Raw genomic sequence first — 25,391 nt, 5'->3', positions numbered from 1 at the left:
AGACCAAGTATACCCATCCATCACACCATCAGGGAAATGCCCAGGGTCAGTTACACTCTGAAGTTAAAAGGGTGTAGGATCCTGCGTTGGCGCAAGGATCAGGGGAAGCTCCATTCTCATCACAATGATTTAGCAGTGACAGAGAGAGACCTCGGCCTGACCCACAACAGCTTGCTGCAGCGATGGAAAAAGGAAGAAGGCCTGTGTTGTGCCCTTCTGGGTCAGAAGACTGAATATTCTGTTACCTGATTCTCATCCCCTGTGACTGAAAAGCGCTCATACAGAGACCTTTGCCCAGATGCAAACACTACAAGATTGACTAATTATACAGTGTCCAGACAGGGAACTGGCGGGGCAAGGCAGCGCCTATGAGACAGACCGTGGACGACAGCCTGGAGTGAGCCGATCATGAGCTCCTCAGGCAGCAGTAACGCGCATTAGCCGGGGAACCTGTTCCGCCTTGGAAACAAAAGCTGTGTATATCCAATAAGGGGAGAACTGTTCCCTTCAAACCACCAAGAGAAAAACAAACAAGCCCCGAAAGTATGCTTGCTGTCAGCCTTTGATTTAAAAAATGTGGCCTTCACTTGGGGGTGCAGTCTGATGCTTGTTTCTCCCTTGATTTCAGCTTCCATTTTCTCCAGCAATCATTCAAGCCGAAGCGGAACAGCTGCCGGGGCCGTGCCGCCCCCACATCCTGTCAGTCACCCTTCTCCGGGACATAATGTACAGGGGAGCCCCCACAACCCCTCCTCCCAGTTACCTCCCCTCACAGCTGTGGACGCAGGAGCTGAGAGGTAAGGCCATCTGTCTCTCTCTTCTAATAGGTGTAGTCGCCAAACCTCCCTTCACCGAGAAGTGCTTTGACAGTTGCTGAATTTTATTAATAATCCATTGGTGGGTTGAGTTATCTAAAGGTGACATTTTAAAAATACATACACCAAGCATGTGGATCAAATATCTCATTATCTGTTTTTATTTTCCATGGCGAAAAAATTAAAAGATGTTGTCAATAGCCAGCTGAAGTGTCTGATGCTGGGAAAATGCATCAGAATGCCCCTGTCTTTTCCACCCTTCCTCAGTTCGTTTCAGGGACTCAATTTTAAGGTAATATCCCTACAGGTTGAAATGCTTTCCAGATGTGAGATGGTGCCTTCAGCACATAGTGTTGATCAGTAGCGTTAGCTTGAGAGTATAGCATAAAAGGGCGCAGGATTCTATATGCGCAACCAGAAAGAGGCTGTTCACTGAATGCTTTTTGTTGGTACTACCCACACAAAGTTTCTGGGAGAAAATTTTTAAATCGTGACGCTTCAGTCCCTGTCTTTGTACTACTCAACCCTTGGGTGATGTGGACAGCATGCCAGTTCTCTTGTTTTCCTTCCATTTGTCATTTCACTTGAGTTGACCTACTTAGGGATTACTCCCAGACATCCACAGGGAAAAAAGTTCTTGTGGGGACTCCTGTGAAATCCTGGAGGGTAGGCATTTGGGGGACAAAATAATAAGCAGCAGGCTGAATAGGCAGCAGGAATAAATTTTTGAATCTTGGATTTCAACAGCAATCTGTAGTTTCATTGTTGTTGGCCTGGTCTATGTGTTTTTTTAATATGTGTTTTTAAGTCCGACAAACCACACATTTTTAAATGTATGCCTACCCTTTTATTTGTTAATACCTCCATTCATTTAGTAAACATCTGTTGAGTACCTGCTATGTGTTGGATGTTGTGCTGGGTGCTAGGGACCCAAAGATTATGAAAGCATTGTCCTGCCCTTGCAGGATTTAATGTTGAGGACAGACATGTAAACAAAGTATAGTAATGCTGTTTGGATAAATGATGTAATAGAAATGCCGTAGGAGTCCAAAGAGGATGTCCCTAACTCTGCTTCAGGGAGGGAAGGAAAGACAGACAGAGCAATCTAGGCATTGAAGGAAGACTTAAGACTTTTCCAGATGGATAAATGGGAACAATATCCAAGGCAGCAAGAGGAACGTACGCAAGACATGAAGAGGGGCAAGGACACACATGGAGGGAGGTCTGAGTAGCTCAGGTGACATCATCCAAGGTGTACACGGCTGATGAAGTCAGGTAAGAGTGAGTTGGTTCATGTGGAACCATATATTTATGCTAAGGAATTTGCCCCTTATCCTACTGGAAGCAAAGAACCATTATAGACTCTTTCTTAGGAGAGAAACGTCATTATAGAGAAAGAACTCAGGTGACAAGATGGTAGAGTAATTGAGGCTGGAAGCAGGGACTAGAGGTGGGGAAAATAAGGAGGTTATTGCAGGAATCCTTGTAAGCAATATGAGGACTTGAACTAAGGCACAGCAGTAAGGGTGGAGAATTTATTCAAGGGCTATCCTTTAGGAGACAGAATCCCTAATTATTAATATATATGTCAAGTAAGGAGGAGGGGCCAAAATTCCTTCCTGAGTTCCATCCCTAGACACCAAGATGGAAAATTGTACCATTAACAGAGGAAAAGAGAGTGTTTAGTAGAGAGGAGGGTGGGAAAGAAGGAACAATAATAAATGGACTTCAGGGTTTTGAGTTTTAGGTGGTTGTAAAAGATCCATGTGGATGTTCTGATGGACAATGGACAATTAGAAATATGGATCAGAAGATGTCAGACTTATTTTAACAGTTCTATGTACATGGTAAATGTAAACAAATTATTAGCTTCCTCCCGCAGGATCCATCAACAAAGCAGTGTGATGATAACCATCTATTAAGTTTGCAGACGCTGGGGACAAGCAGTCTTGCCAGTTATCAGATGTATTTCTATAAGTTGAGATGAGCTTTTTCATTGTAGCATTTTATTTAGTTTCCAGTTGGGTTTTAAAGGATATTAGCCGTGGGCTTTTTATCATCTCATTTCATTCTGCCTGGCTGAGAATCATACTCCACAAGGTAGTGAAGCTAAAAAACCGTCAATCAGGACCTCCTCTTCTTCATCTCATCTTTTTATCAGTAGTCATAATGACTCTTTACAAGAATATAAGAAAAAATCCATGTGTCCTATTGTTCTTGTTGTTAGTGCTGAGTTGATTCCGACTCCTAGCGACCCTGTGTACAGCAGAGCAGAACCCTGCCCGGTGTTTTTGCACCATCCTCTCACCTTCCAAGGGTATATCAGACAGTACTCCACCACTATTCATGGAGTTTTCATGGCCACTTTCTTTGGAAGTGGGTGGCCAGGTCCTTCTTCCTAGTCTGTCTTAATTTGGAAGCTCCGCTGAAATCTGTCCACCATGGATGACCCTACTGGCATTTGAAATACCAGTGGCATAGCTTTCAGCATCACAGCAACACGCAGCTGCCACAGTATGACAACCGATAGACAAGTGGTGTAGTTCCTGATGAGGCCGTGGCACTGAAAGTGCCAAATCTTAACCACTAGACCACCAGGGCCTATTTTTCTACACAGCCATTAAAAGAATAAATGTAGAAAGAGATTGTAACCATTATTGGAGTCAAAAACAACAACAACCAAACACCTAATGTTTGAATCCTAGCTCCCTCAGCTGCTAATTGTTTGAATGTGTTCCTTAGATGCTCTTGCTGCTTGGGTGGGTTTTTTTTTTAACATTTTACTTTATTTTATAATTTTTTATTTCTTTCAACACCCTCTTTTGAAATTTTGTAAAATATAAAATTGTACAGTACAATGAACACCCATACACCGTGCACCCATATTTACCCATTGTTAATATTTTGCCGCCTTCTCTCTATCTCTTTCTCTCTTCTTCTCTCTGATTTGGGAGATCCTTTATTTGTTGGTTTGCTTGCCTGTTGTTTCTGAACCGTCTGAGAGACAGTTGCAAATATCACTGAGCTTTAACCCTAATAGAAACCTAATTCAGTAGAGATATCTCTTGCGTAATCACAATGTAATGATCACACACTCAGGAAATTTACCATCAGTATAGTATTTAATATGCAATCAGTATCCAGATTTCCCCAATTGTGTGAATAATGTTCTTTACAGGTAGATTTTCTTTTTCCTTTTTCCTTTTCTTTCCATGATCCAGCATCTAATAAGGATCCTAATTCTTGTTTCTTTTTAGTCTTCCTGAATCTAATGAAGTTCTCCAGCTTTTTAAAAATTCTCATCATCATCATTATTATTGTCTTTCGTGACATTGACAGTTTTTGAGGAACTCGGGGCACTTATTTTGCAGAATGTTCCATAGTTTGGCTTTGTCTGATTGTTTCCTCCTAAACAGATACACTGTAAATGTTTTTAGCAGGAGTACCTCATAGGTGATATGGTGTTCCTTAGCTCTTTTGTGCCTTAGTTTGCACCTCATGGGGAATTCAGATTAAACGAACCAAAGCAGGTAAAGCATGTAGCATGTTATATGGCATGAAGCAGACACTCAGTAGCTGTTGTTGCTAACATAAAGACAGGGAAGATTCTCATGGCTGAGAGATTCAAGTTTGGAAGCCCGAGGATGTTAGATGATTACAGTGGTTGATAAGGTAAGTAATCATGGAAGGGAAAATGGAGAGGAAGGGGAAGGTGATAGTACTTGACATGGCTGGGTGAATGAAGTGGAGGTTTCACTTTTGTGGCTTTGCCTTGCTGCCATGATCTTCCCGCAGGATGTGTGCCCCATTCTTGGGCCAGCCCAACTGGAGTGGGCACCTGTATGCAAGGTATCTCTTCCGATCAGGTCTGGAGAGGAGGATGACATGAAACAGCCCTGAATTATTCACTGTGTTTGCATTAGCATCCGGCATAAAAACACTGAAAGGAAATGTGCTTACCTTCCGTTTTTGGTTTATATATCTTTGCCTCTGTTTGCCTGGGAAATTCCCCAGTAAAAACTCCAGCAGTTTTCTTAACGGAAATAGGTTTATCACACTTTGCGATTTTTAGTGGGAAACTGGCATTTTTTCCTGCTTTGGGGGCATTGATTCATCATTTACTTAGCTTTAACTTGTTAATAAAATGGGCTGAGTCACAGTCAGAAGTCAGGAAAGGTCGTCCACATTTATCCAGTTAGCATCAGTTTCTTTGATCCTTACCATCATAAAATAAAATAAATGCGAGTTCTCTCAACTTGACGAGGTTCCATTTTTATTTTGAAATATTATCTGAATGACACATGGTTTCAGCGATTTAAGCAGTACCACACCACATCACCTAATGTTGATTTAAACTTATTATGGGAAGTAGTGTTTTACTATGTCATGTTGAACAAGCCAGTGGTACTTTATGACAGTACCTTCCCATAAGAGGAACCCAGCATCTTTGGAAATGTTAATTCATTGGGTTTCATAGTATGTCTGTTAGACCAGAAAAAACAAAAATATTGATCAGAGTCACTTTTTGAGATGAAGAAATCTTGCAATCCCAAGAATAAGTCAGCTAACTTGGTGTCGCTTATCCTGTCCAAGAGCACATCAGCTGCCTCTCTCCCTTCTGAAGAAAACCGCAAACATCGTGTGCTCTGTAGTACAAATGATAGAGCTTAAGGGGATTTGTTGACTGACCACAGAGGAGTGATTTGTAAAGGCCCTCCTATGAGCCCCACTTCTGAGCCAGAGAAGACTGAAAACAAGGAAAGGTTGTGGTCTCCTGGGAGAATACAATCTAGTACAGGAATCAACAGCAGGGAATGTTAGGGACAATTGTTTCTGAGAAAGTAATAAAAACACCTTAATCAAATAAGGAATGCCAATTTCTTGAGTCTATATCAAGTTTTGGGAAGCCTTACTGTTTTCCATTCATATCAGATATGACATTGCTAGAATTCTAGGTACTTTGATATATGTATGGTCTTTCTGTGCCTTTGGGTAACCAGAGCTGGTCTTCACAGATAGCATTTTCTAATTCAGCATTGGGAACATAGTGTAGCTTTCTGGGTTGTTAAAGGGTTAAAAATAGCAATTGCTTTCTATTTAACATCTTTGCAATTCTGTAAGGGTCTTCCGCTCTAGTCAAACCAGACTGCTCACTGACTTTGTTTCTGCATCTTAATTCAGAGTCTTTCTCTACCTAAAGAGGCAATAAGGATCTTCTCTTATTGTTCCATTTCTGACTAAATGTTACCTAGCCTGGAGCTTGGCTTAGTTCTCAACCCAGAAAGACTCCTTGCCTCTTGCAGCTCACAGAGACAAGTTCCCCTGTTAAAGCCCTTGGTTCTTATTATCTGTTTCATTTATTTATCATTTCCCAGATGTCACGGGTGGATTATTAGTTCTTTGAGAACCTAAAGTTTCCTTGTAACCTCCAGAGTGCCTTGTGCTGCACTTCACAGTGGTAGATGCTGCAGAGGGATTGACAAAGGAAAAGTACCAGTGATGGTAATGCCTAGGAACAGGAGGTCATTGCCAACTCCTGCTGTCGAGGTGGGAGGTTCCCAGAAAGGACTGGTTTGCTTGATTTATTGGTCTGGAAGGTGGTGGCCCCAGTTCTAAAAGTTCCCACAATCTTATGTAACCTGCATACTTCAATACAATATATAGTTGCTCTACTGCATACATTCATGCACACATACACATTGCTAGGAGTCCTTTGCCATCATCCATTGCTGGGTTCCCTACATTGCTTTCCTGTGGTCTTGAATACTGAAAGCCTGATACTCATCATTCTCTGTTTGCATCTGTAGCAGCTGAACAGCTCAAAACTAGGCCTGCTGCTGTGCTGTCCTTCACACTCCAGGACTTTCTGAGCAAACAGAGGCATTGATGTCTTCACGCACTCAGCTTTTTCACAGCCTTACACACACACATACACACACACACACACACACACACACACACTCCACATAACCTTTCTTCTCTGTCTTCATCTCCTAGTATATGTGCAATAATGGCTAAAATCATAGCATCATATAAAATGTTAAGGCTTATCAAAATCTATTCCAGCATTGGAGTTCATTGAATTATTGAATCATAAACTCAGCTGGTATTTGTTTACCAGGCAATATGCTAGACACTGAGGATGTAGTGGTCAACAAACCTGACAGGACCCTGCCCTCTCTCAAAGTGCCCAGTCTCATGAGAGGCAACCAGGTCAATAGGTAATCATAATTTAGGATGTTATGAAAGGGTGCTACGGGGGGCCGTGGAGACACACACCAAAATTGGGGAGGGAGGAATAGAAGAAGAAATGTCTCGCTGAAAGCTGAAGGTGTATACAAGCCAAACTGGCAACATGGGTGTATACAAAATCTAAAAGGGGAGAGAGCTAGCTAGGGTGGAGCTTCCTGTATAAATGTAGGAGTAGCGTCATGAACTACATTAAGGAGTTTGGGCTTTATATTGAAGACAAGAATTTGTGTATCCTGTCATCCACCCAGCAAGAGTTCAGAACGTATTCTGTGCCTAATAAAGGAAGAAATGACAAAGAATGAACAAATGGTTGGTCTGGTCCTCAAGCAGACAAAGGCCGTCCTTTGTATATCCTAGACTGATGAAGCGGCACGGTGGAGTTTATGTTATTTTTCTTCTTAATATGATTTGAAAAGACACTTTTGTCTCTTGCAATTCCAGGGCTTTTTTTGTTTTTGCTGAGGAAGATTTGCCCTGAGCTAACATCTGTGCCAGTCTTCCTCTTATATATTTTGTATGTGGGTCACTGCCACAGCATGACCACTGATGAGTGGTGTAGGTCTTCACCCAGGAACTGAACCCAAGCTGCCAAAGCAGAGTGCGCCAAACTTAACCACTAGGCCACAGGGCTGGCCTCCAAAGTTTGTGTTTTATATAGTCATGACCTACCAGGGTTTTGAAGAGTCACTGAGTGTCAAAAAAAAAAAAAGACCTCCATATTAGAGACAAAGTGATGAACATCTGAAAGCTAGAGCTGTAATATCAGCAATAACTCAGCCTCACTTGTTTCTACTATATCAGAGAAGACTTGGACGTTGTTAAGAGGTGTCCACATTGCTGAGTGTCATAATTTAGTTGTAATTTACCCAGTGGGCACTTCTCTGAGAGGCTCCCTGGTGTGTATTACAGATGCTTTCCCACTTGTATAGAAAGATACCTGAGTTATAGGGCAACAAATAAACACTGGCAAAAATCTTGATCATTGAAATAACTGAGAAAAGCCATAGTCTAAAAACAAATATACGTCTCAAATAGCCATGTGTATCAGCCTGCATGTTGGCATCTTGTCATCATCTGTTGTAGTCTATCAATATTATGCTCACCTAAGGCCCCATGATCATGAGCATCATTCTTTCTCTTTGGGCTGTAGCACTTTGTATTCAGAAGACAGAGAGTTATCCTCATTTAGCATCCCATAAAGGGTTTAATTTCTTTCTAGAAAAGGGACTTCCACAGATATTCAAGATTAAGAGAGCCACGGTCCAAATTCCACCCCGCAATACACACACACCCACACACACACATATCCTGCTTGAGAATCACTGAATGTAATGAAAGTTGTTCCTGGTATCAATACCATGAACAGTGAAGAAGCAGAAAATTCCAATATCCTAGAATTGAAAATGAAGATTAGAGCTTTTGGGTCTTATATTAGAAAAGCTTAGAGTCCTTTCTCTATTTTGTTTTCTTTAAATCTGTGGAAAGTTCCTGGTGCTTCTCGGTATGTATTCCAGGGCAGAATGGCCCACCATCCTTTAAACTTTTTAAATATTGATGCATGACCACAGCCATGCTTCATACTCTGGCAAATATCAGTTGGGTTATTGGCCTTTGGAATGAACTTTTTTCTCATAGAGATATTCATCTTGCTAATAGCTTCTTAAATATGCCGCCCTGATTTACTCCTAGTAGTCACACATACAGGGAAATTGGGGATAGCAGTTACTTTCTTCTTACCTACCTAGTGATTGTGAATGATTCCACTGAATGAAAAAATAAAACGACAACAACAAAAACGTTGCTGAACTGGTCTTCTCTGATCTGTCTCTAATTTAAATGTCCACGTGGTCTACAAAACTTTTGTGAGCTTCATTTTCAGAATCCACTATGTTCCTTGATAATGGAGGAAAATCATGAGTTAAGTCTACATGGCTATCTGCAACTTAGTATTAAAAACCTAAAAAGCCTAGTAGTACACTTTGATTCCTCCCTTTTCCCAAACACTCTCACCTCTCATTAATCCGTAAATCTTGTTAGCTCTACCTTCAAAATACGTTTTAAGACTAATCAGCTCCATTCCTCCAACCCTAGTTCACCCGCATCTCCACTACATCAGCCCCCTAACTGGTCTCCTCTCATCCAATTGCCTACCCACAGCCTTTCACTATTACCTCGCCAGGGCACATGTGGCCTTTGCTCTACACCACAACCAGGGCTGCTCTTTAAAATGTAAGTTGAATCATCTCTTTCCTGCTCACATCCCTCTCCCCACCATACTTGAAATAAAGTCCAAACTCCTTTTTGTAGTTACATGGCCCTCTATGGTCTGGCCTTAGTCAATTTCATCTACCACTGCTCCTCCTGCTTAATTTACTCCAGCCACACTGGTCTTCTAATTGTTCCTGGGAAACACCAACTCATCTTGCCTCAGGGCCTTTGTACTTGGCTATTTCTGAAACTTGGAAGGCACCTTTATCAGAACCTTACATGACATGTGCTTTCATTTCTGGTCTGCTCAAATGTTACCTCTTCAGAAAGGCCTTTCTTGACCACTCTGTCTAAAACTTCCCCTCTCCAACCTCATTCTGTTCCTTAACCTCTGCTCTGTTTTTCTTCATAGATACAACTCCCTGAAATTACACTGTTTACTGATTTGCTTAAATTCCACCAGAATGGGAGCTCTCTGAGAGCAGGGACTATGTCATGCTTACAGCTACCCTGTTGACAACTCTTACCCCTCAGTGCTGAGAGAGGGCACCTAAGAAAGTGTGTGGAATGAATGATTGTGAATGGAAGGAGGAAATACTCTATGATTTCTTTATTGTTACCTTTCCCAGAAGTAATTACCTGAGCGGATGATTGTTGTTCTTCCATCTCTGCTTCCTCCTTTGGGTCACTTCATGGCAAAGCAAGAGACGCTGATGTGAGCATATGTGTGGCACTCCACCACGCAAGCAGCTTGACTGGTGCTTCAAATATTCGTTCACATCCGATTGTTTTCCATGTATTTGTAATTTTGAAATGCGCTGGTTCTTCATTTTAGATTAATTACAAGCACACATCACAAACCAACTATTAGAATGTCTGTGAAAGGAACTATATCTTTTAAGGACCAATGAAGTTGTTTCGCCTCTCAATGCCAAATCAGCCATCTTTATTTCATTCCCACATTCCAAACAAATCATGTAAAGCCCAAGATGATGTTTTTTTAGTCCCCTTGGATTTTCAGTCAGGAAAGTGAGTCATGACAGTAAAAAGGAAGGCTTGAGGTAAAATAGAATTCCTTTTCTTGCAACTTCTGCTTTAGTGCGTTAACATGAAGCAACATGGAGTTCAAACTAAGCCATTACGTTATTCAAATGTGTCTGTGTGTTTCTTTCATATGCTTTCTCTGAAACAGCAAGTCCTATGGAGCCAGAATTCCCAAAGTAAAAGCCCACAAGCCATTCTACCCTGAGTCAAGACATCCACATATTACACTGCCTCATCTCTGGTGTAAAAAGGCTGTTCAAAGGAAAGCCTCTGCTTAATGTTTTAACAGTGTGTTCTGGAAATCAAGTTCATCTTTTCTCCTCTTGGGTGGGGACAGTTGGGAGAATTGGCTGCTAAGAGACTGTATAGCTTTTTGCAAGTGAAGGACTGTCTGTTTATTAGTGGTGAGGAGACTGTTGAAGTGAGCAAAAACCAAGATACAAAGTTCTTTGGATTAATCTTTTTGCTTCCTTTTCTGAGAAATAGTCTTTGATTGCTTTTCTGTTTAGTTGCAAGGAGAAAAACTTTTCTATGTTTTAATTATCTTCCTCAGAGTAAATGATTGGAATCATTCTCTTGAATAGAATGTTCTCCCCTCAGAAACAGAAACTGTCGTCTCTGGGCAAATATAATATCCAATGAGACATTTGTACCAATTGGACCAAGGTACCGTCTACCTGGACACAAGAATTGGCACTGAGTTGGGAGCCAAGTCTATGGAACCAGTGGTCTGTTCAACAGGGTAGTTCTCCAACAGCAACAACCAACATTTATTAAATACTTATCTTTGCATAGTATTGGCTGAGGTGCTGGAGATACAAGATGGTAGCAAATATCTGAGGATTTGATGCTCTTTCCATCTATAAGAGCCAAGAGCCCTTCTCTAATTGTGAATTTTTTAGTGTATGCTATTATCTCCAATTTGTTTCTCTAGCCAAATTTTGAGTCTTATCTTCAAGAGAAGGTGCAGAAAATTCCTTTGTGGTTACTACAATAGTAACCTGACATCCTGCAGATGAAAAAAAAAAACGCACGTATAAACAGCACATGTTATTATTGACCAAACCACTACCCAGTTAGTTTCTTTTCATATTGATGGATTATATTGACTTTTGAGGTCTCATTTGGCAGTGGTTTTCAAAGGCAAATGGCCATATTTGGCAGGAGTACTGCATTTGAAGTTAGTTCTAAGAGTTCTTCTGATGTCTTCAAGAGACTCTTGTTTGCAGTTTGAGATGAGAAAGATATGGAATAGGCCACTTTTTATCTACTCATGCCTCCCTTTCTCATGTTTAGACAAAATAACACTTTTTTTTTTCTCATTTGTCATCTGGCATTCTCATTATACTCTCTTCTGACTTTTTTTTTCCCCATCTAATGCATTCCATTGCAAAGCAGGCTGAACTCAATGCCTAACCCAGGCTGAACAAGAGAAAGAGTCTTCCCGTTGCCACAGGACAAGTTAATCCCCTTGCTTTGACCAACTCAGAGCTGCCCAAGCGATGACATCATTGCAAAAATTTTTTTTTCATGAAAGAATTTTTGACATCAAATGTCTAAGACCACTCTGGATAAATTTTATTCTAGTTGGGGCTTTTTTGTAAAGAAGATTTGGCAGGATCAGACTTTTCTTCCCTCTCTCCCCATCACGTCAGATTCTGAAATAGACAAACAACTGAGTCACAGCCAATTCTGCAGTCAAGATTTTCCAAAAAACTCCAGCTCTTGGTTAAATGTGTCCTGCATAATTTATTTCTCTAACAAACCCTGGATGTCCTCTTCTTCTCCCTTTTCCTTTCCGCAGAGGGGAGATACTGTGATGCTATGGGCCCTATTTCAGTATTTACCAGAAAAAGTACACTTCTCTGCTTTGGGCATTGATTACTTTGTTTTCTTGACTTACAGCTGACTCCCTGTACCCATGTGGAGAAACTCCAGAACACTCTTTCCTTTCTATTTCCCACAAACACTCACTCATTATAGTATATATATGAGTCTTCTTTAAAAAGCCTGGTAATCGTTTCACCTACAGCCAACTTCACAGCCATCATTTTGTCATGCTCTGTGGTGGCTCAGGCAGTCATTTTTGAATCTTAGTCTTGTCCAACTTGATAAATTATTTGCAGTTAATATTGACCCAGCCTCTCATAAGGAAAAAGAAACACTAAGCCCTTCCAGGGGTTGGATTCAGCTCTTTGACTAGTTTGGAACAGAGTCCTCAGATGGACATAGAGCTCTTGGCCTGCTTTGGTCCTGCCCAGATGGACAGTGTTGCAATTACCCACACTTCCCAGCGGCCGTTTCTTCATTACTGAAAGCTGGTCTTGATTGTCTCAGAAGCAGAATTCAATTTGCAGTTCCCCCAGTAACGTGCTGTGATTCATTCGGGGACAAATCTGGATTGAACTGAATCCAAGTGTCTCTTTTGTGAGACAGAAGGGAAGTATAAGTAGATACTATAGTCACCCAGATGAGTCAGCCAGGAATTCATGAAGTGATTCATAAATCGTTATAAAGACCACTAAAGTCTATGAAAATGGAGTGCTGTCTGGCTATACAAAGTGGGGTATTATCATTGGGGGGTTGTTTTAGATGTTAAATCAGATGTGAAATCCTTAAAACTGCTTTTCTTTTTAGGTTTTGAAAAGGATTCCTTTTTCCCCCCTCTGCAGTCGGCCAACTGCTAAAGCCATTTTTCATTGATTAGTTTTCACAGATGAATTTTAAAACCACCACAGATGATACCCCACAATTCTTTGGGAGAATAAAAAATACCTCCACAAGTCCACAATAAACCAGTTTGTATCCATTATTTCTACTCCCTGGCAGCAAATCAATAATATTTTTCATGTGAATACAATGAAACAAGCTGTTCTGATGCATTCTTCCTTCTTTGGGAGGTCTGTAACCCCTGTGGAAGGGGGGATAGGGAGAACCATCCAAAGAACATATCAACCAACATTTAATCTAGTTGATCATGTAAACACTTCTTTTCAAATTGTTAGCCCCCAAAGCAGTGCTAAAACATGCAGTCCCGCATTGCTTGCTAGAGCTGCTTGCATATACAGCACAAATGAAGAAAGTAAGACATATTCATGACATGTGCTGGACTTGCAACACAGTCTATTAGTAAATTTTGTTTGAAGAAACACAACTGTAAGTTGACATGGAAATACTTTGGATTTATAGACAGGGAAAAGAGTGCTGCCTGAAAGGAGTTATCCAATTGGAAAGACTAAGGGGATAAGCCCAGCTCAAACCCCAGTTCAGAATTGAGCAAGTTCACCAAAGCAAATAGGGCAGAACCAGAAAATTAGCCAGATGAGTAAATGCCTCACTTTCTTTGAGCCTTAGTTTCCATATCTGAATAGTCAAGGAAGAAAAGAGTCCTAAGATTTTTTATTTTAAGAACTCCTTAGATATTCTAATACAGTGCTCGAGCCACAGTCTTTATAGCTTTCAAGCACCGGCTACATATCAATGTCAGGAATCTCTTAAATGTACATTCTATTTAGAGCAATCATTCCATAAACATGTAATGATCATCCAAAAGGTGCTAGACATTCATTGTCTAAAATACTTGGATATCTGTGACTTCCCAGTTTAAAATTGTTCATAATCCACCTCTACCCCTCACCTTCCATTCTTTATTTTTCTGCATAGTACTCACTTTCTCTAACCCAGTACATAGTTTGCTTACTTAAGTTTGTTCATTGCCTGCCTCCTCTCACTAAAATATAAGTTTCACAAAGACAGGGGGGTATGTGTCATGTGTTGCTTAGAACAGGGCCACACGCTTGGTCAGTGCTCAAAATATCTCTTGAGTGGATAAATGAATATGTTACCTCGGATTTTACAGTGCCTAGTTAGAGTCGAGATTATCTTTATTTGACACTTGAAATTAAGGCTGGGAGAAGTCAGAGAATTTATTCAAGATTACCCAGCTTGTAGGGATGGAGCCAGAATCCAAGCCCAGGTAGGTCTGACTTCTAGTCCATCTGTCTTCTACGACATCCATCTGCTTCTCCTGCCATTGCAGTTTTTCTGCTCATGAACGTCGCCAATTCTACGTCTCAATTGGGGCCTGTTGTTCTATGAAACAATCAAAGATTGAGTATTGCATTTACGGGAAAGATGACCTCTCTGCTTCCGGCCCACCTCACTGCAAGATTGGGAATCTTAGTGTGAACAGAGGGTGGGAGCAGGCCACAGAAGGGAAGGAGCATAACCAAGTAAATACCTTCAAATAATCAGACGTTTTCTAAGGTGTATATAGATAAATATTTGTAGAAACCTTTTTAAGTTTTTTTTTTTTTTTCTTTTATGAGCCCTTTAAAACCTGTTTCCCTCCTGTCTTTTTTTTTTTTTTGGCAAACCATTGAACCATGGCTCATGCTAAGGTTATATAAACTCTTCTACTAAATGAGTGGAAATGGTTGACACAATTCTCTGGTTTGCTTTGTGTGATCTGTTTCTGGTAAGTGGTGATTTTTTTTTTTTAATTCTAGTCTGTTGTTTGCGTATTTATATAACAATCTTCTATTGTTTCAAAGAAGTATAAGAGGCCAAAGAAGAGACTAGTAAACTATGTCAAATGAAATCTGTGAAATGTCAACTACAGATTGGCAGCTGGGGGACAGGGTTAGACCTAGAAAAGATTTCAGAAGTTCTTTCTTCTGACTCTTCGACACTGCTGTAACTCAGAATGAATTAGAGTGATGTCATCTTGTCCTGACATAATGGGGGAATGAGATATTCCATAGGAGAAAAATTGCAAATCACTGCAATTCATACTCAGCTTCAAAATTTTTTGTTTATTTATTTTAACATCAAACATTTTTAATTCACCTTCTTGGGATTAAAAAAAAAATCTCTTTAGCTGTTTTGGGCAGAATATTCAAATCATATTCATTTTGGTGTGTGTGTTTGCATGTTAAAGAAACAAGGCTGGAAAATAGGTGAAGACACTAAGAAAATGGGATTCTGATCTCCGGCCCCCCTTTCAACAATAAGAATGTTTTTCGGGCCGGCCCCATGGCTTAGTGGTTAAGTGCGCGCGCTCCACTGCTGGCGGCCCGAGTTCGGATCCCGGGCGCGCACCGACGCACCGCTTCTCTGGCCATGCTGAGGCCGCGTCCCACATACAGCAACTAGAAGGATGTGCAACTATGACATACAACTATCTACTGGGGCTTTGGGGAAAAAAATAAATAAATAAAATCTTAAAAAAAAAAAGAATGTTTTTCATTTTGCTTAGTGACCTTTTGTTTGTGTGCATGGTGTTTGTTTGTTTACTTGCTTCTGCAGTAATTGGCTGCAAACTACTCAAATTTCTTGAATCCTTTTGGCTTTTTAAATAACGGTCTGGCATCTCTCTTCCTAGGAGTGGTCAGTGATTATTTTCTGATGCTCCCAGGGCCTTGCCTCTAACAGTAGGACTCTCTTCCACTTTCTCCACTCCTCTCCTGCCCCCTCATCCCTGAATTTAATTTGCTATTTCTACTTTACTGTGAGCAGGTTAACAGTAACCAAGTTTATAAAAATTAAGTTTGAATTAATAGAGAGATTGTGAGAGATTTTTCAATAAAATACTATGTAATGTTTTTAGGCTGTAACAAAATTGATGCTATGTGCTGTACTTGAAAATCAATCACATTATACACTTGCTTTATATGCTGGACTCTTTAGTGCTGAATTCTTATTTATTTCCTTGTTCCTAGCAATTGTCTGGATAATCGAGATCGCGTCTTGTCACTTTTGATCTTTTCTCTATACCTGTAAAAGTTAAAATTTTTGTACTAATTCTCTTTTTTCCAAATCAAAGGCTACTTTAGGTGTACGTTTATTTCACTTAGAATAGTTCATATTTAAATTTTTATTAAAACTTTATATGGGTTGGTATACTATATTTTGAAATTATATGTACTTTATGCCACATAATCTCATTTCTTTGAATAACATGGAGAAAAATCCAGTCTGAATTAGCAAAAAGCAAAATGTAGAGTCAGTTGAAGGCTCGTGAGGTATTATTTTATTCCCCTCAAGTCTCTGAGATACACAATGCTAACACCTTGGTGTGTATTGTACTACCTTTTTTTTTTCTGCTCACATTGTTGTTACATTGAGTAGTATGTGGTAGCCAAGAGAGCATGGCCAGGGTTTGGACTTGCGTGGATGAATAGATAAGAATGATTTGTAATTAGCATATAATTATATAGACTCTCTAGATAGATAGATACATAGATATATAATTTATGTGTAGCTATGTAATCTATATATAGATATAGAGTCTGTTATATAAGAACATATATTCTAGATGACTCCTAAAATGCTCAAATGAATTCTGTTTTTTTAGTTGGTTGAATACTCCTCCTTTTTTATAGCTAGTAACTATAGTTCACTCCATAGCCATATCCTCCTAAATTATAAAAAATAAAGTTTTATGTTGCAGAGAATCTTTGCCTCCTTGCCCTTCCCCATCCACCTTTGTTAATCAAATCCTTGTTTATGAGTCAGACTTGCTGTGCTGTGGGGGTGGGGAATTGTGAAACAAAATTGCTGTCTTCCACCAAGCCGATTATATCATACTTCTAAATACTGCGACATGCCCTGTCCACACAGCTCTGCCCCATTAATCCTCAATGGAAAGGAAAGGTGACAGAGACAGGAAAACCATCTACAGCATGTTACATCTTTTATTCCCAAATGGAGAAGTATAATTAGGAAACCAGTCAAAGGATCTTACTGCTTTGCCCAAAACACAAAATTGAGATGCCAACGATGGCTATTTAGCAGTGACATAGGCTGCCTTGCAATTCAAATCCTCCCTTCCTGGGGATCTCCTGCCCACAGGATTCAGGTGTTGGGTGGTAGTGTGGACTCCTGGTAGCCCTAAAGCCTGTGATCCCACAATTCCTCATCCCTCTCCCACAACTTGGGAGCAGCTTGCGAGCCACGTTCCCCAGAAAATAGCCTCCATATGAGGAATCCTGGCATACGAGTTTCTACTGGATGTTCTCAGGGCAGTGCCAGGATTCCTTTGCTGTGTTTTCTCTCAAGGCCATTCAGCACATCTTGTCAGGCTAATTCCAATTAAGATGATATGCTTGGAAAATGTATATTTACCCAGGACAGGACACAGTTACTGTTCTCTTTCAGCAGAGCGAGGATGTAAATTATTGATTAAGCAGGCATCCTAACCCAACGAGATTGTTTAAGCCTCCTCTGACTTCTTTTCCCCAGAGGTTAATTAGTCCAAATCCTTCCTTCTTGGTTCCTACCTCACCTTCTTACATAGCCTCTTCATACCTAGTAAGGGGAAAGCACAAAGAGCATGGGCTTTCATCGCATGGTTTCTTACTGCTGCAATACCACTGTAGAAGCTCAGCCTTATTAAATATTCTGGGTCAGAATGTTTATACTTCATAAACTTGACTGGTTCATCCTCCCTTTGTAGCATCTATGGCCCTACACAAAGCCCAGCAAAGTGAAGTGACTTGTTCCTGTGAAGTGAGTAATATAAACAGATGGTGACTTCTACACATCAGTGTAGAATAAAGCCTGTCTTTCTAGACACTGTAAGAAAGAGCAATTGAAAGTTTTCAACTTACTGGGCATTTTGGGGGAAACTAAACAATTCATTGCTCATATAGTTTTCCCCCAAATTATTTTGCTTCTTCATTTCACTGTACCGACAGAGTCTCTGCTCCTTTCTGTACCACACTTGTGCCAGTCGTCTACTAAACTGGCAAATTGAGTATCACTTTGAAGTCTGTGGACATTGCTAAACCTGAACATTTTTCTCACATGTACACCTTCCCTTCAATGTTACAAGGTATAAATTGTATTTTAAACCTAGTGAGTCAGATCCTGCCTGTTTTCCTTTACAATTAGAAGATTAGTGGACAGTTATCTATTTTATATCTCAGGTTAGTTGACAATGTTACCCTATTTAAACACCCATATGTCCCCCTTCATAAACTACCAATAGTGTTATTATGATTGGCACGTGTGACTGCAAAAGATGTCCCACATCGTATTCCTATTGCACCCTGGGCAATGCCCTTTGCCAAGCACAGAATCCACGTAGATCTCTTGGGTTCTGGGTTTCAAACCACACTTGACTTTTGAGGTTTAAGTTAATTTATTCTTGGCAAAAGAAAATGTATTGTTTAAAAAGAATAGGATTAGAGAAGCTTATAATAAAGACTTGTAACACTTCTTGGACCTCAGATATGTCTTACAGAACAAAATGTTTGTGAGCTAAGTGTAAATGAATCAGAAACATACGGATCAAATTTCCCCTAAAATGCAAACGGATTTAAAAATTATCAGAAAAGGGGCCTGGCAAAAGATGTGCTTTGAATTTCACCAAACCCAGCATAATTGAAATACATTTTAAGAAGCTTGACAAACCCAAACTGTGACTAGATTTTCCCTTTGTTGATCTCTTTTATTCCTTCTCAATTGAGAAGTCAGTAGTTAAAAATGGGGGAGAAAAATCTTGAAGATTTTTTTTAAAAGGGCTTTTTGTCATGCTCTTATATACCCAGAATGGGAAAGGAGAATTTGGCTTTGAAGAGTTTGTCTTTGCTCCTGCTATTCTACGTACTTCATGTTTCCTCTTATAATTGTTTTCTCAGGTTTGCACCTTCTGCTCCATCTCCTCACCACATCAGCCCCCGGAGAGTTCCAGCTCCTTCTTCAATAATGCAGAGAACACAGCCTTCCCATACCCAGCAGCCGTCAGGATCACACCTGAAGTCTTATCAGCCAGAAACAAACTCTTCTTTTCAACCAAATGGAATCCATGTCCATGGTGAGTGAGGAGCTGTCAGTCTCTTGAGTTTTGAAAAGTGATGTTGTGCTGTTGCTTTTAATCAAGTGTCTTAGTTACCAGTTGTGGATTTCAAGTGTTCTGTTATATACCACGCTTTGGCTTTTATGACTCTCCCCTCAAAGTTCACACTTAATCAGCATGAAATCTTGTAGTGTTTTCTTGGCTTTGACTCTAAGATGGTATGATTTGTGACACCCCAAAATGGTCCGCCCAAGGTGGTGATACATTCATTGACCCAGCACTCTAACACCTCATGGACAGGACCTAGCAACAGCATCTTGTTTCCTAAACAATCAACTGTCATGTGAAAGAGAACACCCAGAGTTCTTTTGCCTACGCATACCTCTCCTCTCATAGGTCTTTACCCCCATTCCCATATGCCCAGATGCTCTCCATCCTTCAAGGCCCAGATGAAATGACACCTCCTCTCTAAAGCCTTTCCTGATCTCCTAGCTCTAAACTCTGATTACATTTCACCTGTGTCTCTCTGATAGTACTTATGCTCTCTCTGCCTTGTAATTTATGTCTCTGTAAGTAAAACTTGTCTTCACTATTAATGTGTAAACTTCTCTCTGAGATCAGAATTTTCTGGCCCATTGTCATTTCTCTTAACTTAGCACAGTTCTTCACAGGTTGTAAAGACACATAGATACTTGTTAGGTGCGTAGAGGAGAAAAAGGAGGGAAGGAGGTGAGAGAAATCATGATGCAGATCTTGTGTTTAACTCAGAATATGCACGGAGAACTAAGTCTGGCTTAATATCTTTTCTTTATTTAAACCCGTTTTGCTGACTCAGGCGGATTAGAGAACATCCAAAGCAAGTTGAATTGCCAAATCATATACACTCAAACTATACATGGCCTTTTACTTCCTGGGGGTAGTCAGACCTCCTGTGTAAGTGGAAGGGTTACTGTACATTTAGCTTGAGTGTTTCAGCTCCTTCTGAAAAATATGACTCTCCTCCATCTGCCTCTTGCTGATCCCTGAATTTGCTCCGTATGAGTTATTACTTGAAATTAATGGATGATATCCCCAAAGAAATCTAAATCAGTATTCCAACTGAGTGTGAATAACTTCCCAAGATGGAAGAGTCAAGCAAGCACTATGGAGCTAGACTTGGATAAGAACAACAAAATATGAGTCTGGACAGCCAAAGAGGAGTCAATATGGAGACGATGGCAGCTGTAGGGAGAAAGAGAAAGACCTTGAAAAGCCCAGAGCCACTGGCTCTGGCTCAACGTTCCATCCTTCTCTTCTCCCCACTCCCCGAGTGTAGTCACACAAACCCCCTATCCCCAACAAAACTTGGGCTTCCACCATTCTTTGGGCCTGTGGTAATTTTTACCTTCTTCTATCAGTAAATTTCTTCTCGAGCTTTAGTTATGTATTTATTCAACCAACAAATATTTCTTGAGTGCCTACTATATGCAAAGCATTGTGTGTGTGAGAAAGACAAACATCATGCTCCCTTCTGAGAGGGGCCTCCCAACCCAAACAAGGAGCTTGTCTGATGTGGGGGAGATCCAGGTTCCCTGTGCTGTGAAGCCACCCTCACCTGCAGGCAGGAGGTGGACAACGTGAGTGTGGGCTTTGTGGAATACAGAATAAATAGGTCATTGTTCCTAAGATACACAATTTTTACCTTCACTTTAACGTCACTGAAATCTGACTGTATCTCAGTCAGTGGCATCACATAATTGGCAATGATTGTTTTTTCTCCATTATATAGAATAATGGAGCATTTCACCATCAATGGTGTCATAGTGCCAATGAAATGCAGTATAACGTGCTTTGATTACAACTATGAAGCACATTTTAAAAATTCAAAAATTAACCTATGTGTAGAAGAAAAATTGGAAGGAAATTCTCCAAAACATTAATAGTTTTTTTTCTCACGGTGGTAGGATAATGGGTGATTTCTTTTCTTCTTTTTTCTGCTTTCAAAAGAAATTTTAAAAGAGATTTTGAGATTAGACCAATTTGAATGCAAACACCAGTCTACCCAACTATGTGACTGTGGACAAATTATTGAGCCTGGGTTCACATTCACTAGATGAGGAGAGTCTTACCTACATTCTCTCATCAGTTGTTACGAAGATTTGACAAGAAAAGCACCTGGCTGAGTAGGAGCTTAATTAATTTAATGGTCTTCCTTCTACTCCCTTCCTTTTCTTTATCAGATTCTTGGAGAATAGAGATAGTGTTTGTAGCCCTAGGGCTACATAATACTTGGTGCAAAGTAGGCACTTAATAAATATTTGCTGAATAAGTGATTGGCACTCTCTCATTAAACAAATGAATAATGAAACTAGAGGACACAGAAAATGGGATCTACCTTATCATTTTGCCCTACCTCTTGGCAAAAGATTCTTTTCCCACATTTCTCTTTTTTAGTTCAATAATGAATATATTGTCAACTTGAAATTGTTGGTCCTTTTTTTTTAACTTTTACTTTATAATTGTTAAAAATTCCCATGGCCAATGAGAAACTGCTAACAGCAGCCCTAAAAATAAATGCGTATGACAAGCCTTATCTGGAAGAGATCAGTATATTACGCAAATTGGGAAATCATGACTTTCTCCTGGAAGATGGGCAAGTGGCTGCTGTGATGAGCTTGCAAAGGGAGTGTCCCTGCGTTAGCCACTGGGCCATTGCTAGAATTAAAGGGGAGAGATCCAGATGCAGGCTTACTCCCCGCTCCAAGCATTTTTCTGACAATGTTTTTCTGGAACTTTCTAGGCATAAGCATTTCTCATCAACCAACCCTTGGGATAAGGACCAAATTGATTTAATGTTTTTCAAGTGGGTGATAACAGTGCTAGGAGTGAGAGGAGTTCAAGACCGGAATGAGTTGCCGTTATTGGCCATGCCATTCAGCTTTGATTGGACTAGTTTGCTGGATGGCATTATACAGCATCTCGGTGGTGGGGAACTTCATCCCCTAATAAAACTAGATTTTTAAAGCCCCAAGCAGTGTCGGGGTTACTAACACAATAGCTACAGTGAGTGTTTGTTCTCTCTTTCAAGAAGTTCATGGCTTTAATCACCCCCATCCTCTCTGTACTCCCTGCGGTGCATAGAGGTCAGAGAAAAATGTCATCACTGTATTTTTAGAGATGGGAACTGAGACACAGAAGAATATAAAATGTCTAGGCGTTGCTGCCTTGTCAAATACACAGGCATCTTTAACAAGAGGTCTACATTTCCAAGCCACATTCTTAATCTACATGTTTCTAAGTCAAAGGCACACCAAAATAAGTGTGTATTTATATCTTTCCATGGGGAAATATATTTGTATGTAGATACTGTTGCATTACATAGAGCCATGAAAGGTTAGAACTCAGAGGGGCTTTGGTCTTACAGAAAGAAAATGAGGTCTATTGAGCTTTGTTCCTGCCATACTAATTGATACAGAGCTTAGACGTTGTGTGCTCAATGTATATTTTTATTAAGAGATGTTTTGTAAAAGGCATACTTTGAAAAGATTAGTAACACTGCTTTTTCAAGTTCCTTTACCTAGTGAATGACCCAGGACCAGAGCTCAGTTTTGTTAATTCTGCATCCACTTCATCCATTCATACTGCCTTCATTAGTAAGGTGGATAAGGTGTCATTTCTTTTAATGTTTGAATGTTGATAGCATTTACAGGTTTAGCATTTATTCTGTTTGGGTGGCATCTCCAAGGCAACTTCTTAGTACATTTTAGTCTTTTATTAGATGTAAACATAAGGACAGCCTCTTTCCAATCATGTCAGCTTGTTCTTCGGTCTTTTCTTTCTCTTTAGGACCATTCTCTTGCCCAGGCAAGCTTCAGAATTTTGCCTGGATTAGTTGCCTGAGAGTTGATATTTGTACATTTTGTTATGGTACTAATGGATAATTTCTTTTTAAATGCCCTATTCACTCCAGGCTGTTAGAATGCCATGGGAATTCCTAGAACAGCATTTTCACAACCTTCCTGCTTCTGGATCCATCAAGGAGAGGCCAACTTCAATTCAGCAAATGTTTACTGGTCACCCTCTATGTGCCAGGCGAACATTTAATCAATGCACTGTGATACACTCAATAATAGAAGGCATCAAACTCACCCAGTTTTTTCAGAGGGAGGTGTCAGAGAAGGGTACCTGGAGGAGACTCTTGAATAGAGTTTTGAAGATAAGCAGTTCATTGGGTAGGCCAAGTGGGGAGAGACATTCCAGGCAGGGGGAAGCAAAGTGCACAGGCAAGAACACAAATGACAGCATGGCGTGTGCCTAGAGAAAAGAGCCAAAGGCAGTTTGTGTATGGCTGGGATGTACAGGTTAAGCCATGGAGTAGAGGGAGAGAAGGCTGGGGAAGCAGCAAGGCCAGCTCATAAAGGGATTTGGGGCCATGCTAGGTGAAATGCTACTGAGTAAAGAAGGCAGCTTGGTATTTTAGGAAAGTCAGCATTGTGTAGAGAAGAATGGGAGAGGTAGAAACATCACAGCCTAACTGTTCGGATTCTGTTGGACTATGTATAGAACACCCAAACAACAGTGACTTAAATACAATCCAGTTCCCTTAGATGCAACTGGTAAATAGGGGAATGATGTCAGAATAATGCGGAATTGTGTTTGTTCACACACAGTCTTTCCTAGGCGAGAGGAGCTGGAATAGCAAGGGAAGAAGAAAATGAAAAAGCCCTTCAGCCTAGCTGCTGCATAGGCAGGAGCCCTTTCATCTCTCTTTTAATAAAACTGGAAATGAGCACAACCCCAGGTGCTCCCACCCCAGAGAGGTGTGCACCCGTCCTTACAGGGCCCTCAGCTAACGGCAGATCACAATCCTGCCTGTGTGCTGCTTCTATCACCTGTTGTCTCAGTTCCTGCAAGCCAACATTTCCAGTCGACATTTTTGTGCATTTTTAATAACCACTGAGGAGCCTCGAGCCACATGGACCTGGCTGCCCAAATTCTCTCTTGATTGTTTTGTTACTGCTGTAGTTAGAAGGTTTCATAGATTTTGAGTGGTCTGTCCCAATCCTAGTTTTCCCAGAGCCTGTTATTTGCCATACACATTTGTACAGAGCACAAGACTTTTCAGGATTTGTTCATCGTGTTATGGTAGCACGCCCAGTATATGGGTTTACTCTACTCACACGACAAGACGTCTAATGATGAACAGTGTGGGTGGAGGAGCATCTCCACGGACCCGACAGTGAACCAGCCTCCGCCCAGCTTTCTGCTTTGCCTTCTTTAACAGGCGGCTTCCATCCTCGTGGTCACAGTGTGGATGCCAGCATTCTACATATCTTGTCCCAGTTTCAGGCAGAGGGGAGGGAGAAGAGTGAAGGACAAGTATACCCTGAGGTTAGTCACATGGCTGCCTGTACAGCCAGGGAGTCTGGGAAAACATATTTTACTGCATTGCCATCCTTAACAAAATTGAGGTTCTGTTAATAATGTTGATTGGATAGGCACACTGCAGGCTCTGCCAAACATTCTGTGAACGGTTTTCTAATCTATAAAATGGAACTCTCTCCCAGATTCATTCACACTGATTGCTTCTTGGAAATCAGTGGTAGAGCCTAGAGGCCTCTTTCTGAGGGTTCTGCCACATTTATGCCCTCTCCCCCATTCTCTTAGTTTTCTATACTGACTACTGCATGCTCTTATTTTCACCCCTCTGGAGTTGCCAGTTGCCAACACAAAGATTTCCATCATCCATGATCCAGTCATTAGATTTCATTAGGAAAACACCATGAAGCTGCCTCCCCAGCCTGGGCCATTTGATATCAAGGCAGCAGCAGTGGGAAGTGGGAGCCTTCTCTGTTGGTCCCAGCTCCTGTGGCGCTGTCTTCCTCATGATGTAAAGCGTGCTCCGCCTGCAGGCCCTGAACAAGCAGGACAGCCAGCCCCCAGACAGTGGTGGCATTTTCCCACCTCATGTGGAGCGGGAAGCTTGTCAGTCCAGTTCAAATTGACTGCGTTGGGAAACAAAAGGTTTCCAGCCACCAACAGGCCTCCAAGAACAAAACACGTTGGAAATGGCTTGTCCTACCAAATGGCCAGGCCATCTTTCAAGCTGAAAAAATTTCGGAACATTAATATTTAAATGGAATGTGGTAGCAGGTACAAGTTTAACTTCTTCCTCTGTCGTCAGCTGTTTACTTACAGTGATTGTGCAATGGTACTTTCCAGAAGAGTCCTATGGGTTACAGCCACAACTGATCTCATTTCTGGGGGTTTATAGTGTTAAATGTTTAAAGGTT

At 40.8% G+C, this 25,391-nt stretch overlaps 1 protein-coding gene across 1 annotated transcript in view; it reads left to right on the top strand.

The window, feature by feature from the left end:
• The window catches only part of GLIS3 (GLIS family zinc finger 3), a 422,334-nt gene that overhangs the window by 378,283 nt on the left and 18,660 nt on the right, over positions 1-25,391 (top strand). The window contains exons 7-8 of the mRNA XM_058565743.1: positions 629-797; positions 18,962-19,137. Of these exons, the coding sequence (XP_058421726.1) occupies positions 629-797; positions 18,962-19,137 (345 nt within the window). The remainder of the gene's footprint in view (positions 1-628; positions 798-18,961; positions 19,138-25,391) is intronic.

Source organism: Diceros bicornis, chromosome 22 (assembly GCF_020826845.1).
Source record: "Diceros bicornis minor isolate mBicDic1 chromosome 22, mDicBic1.mat.cur, whole genome shotgun sequence".
NCBI lineage: Eukaryota > Metazoa > Chordata > Mammalia > Perissodactyla > Rhinocerotidae > Diceros > Diceros bicornis.
This window is presented reverse-complemented; position numbering and strand designations above follow the sequence as displayed.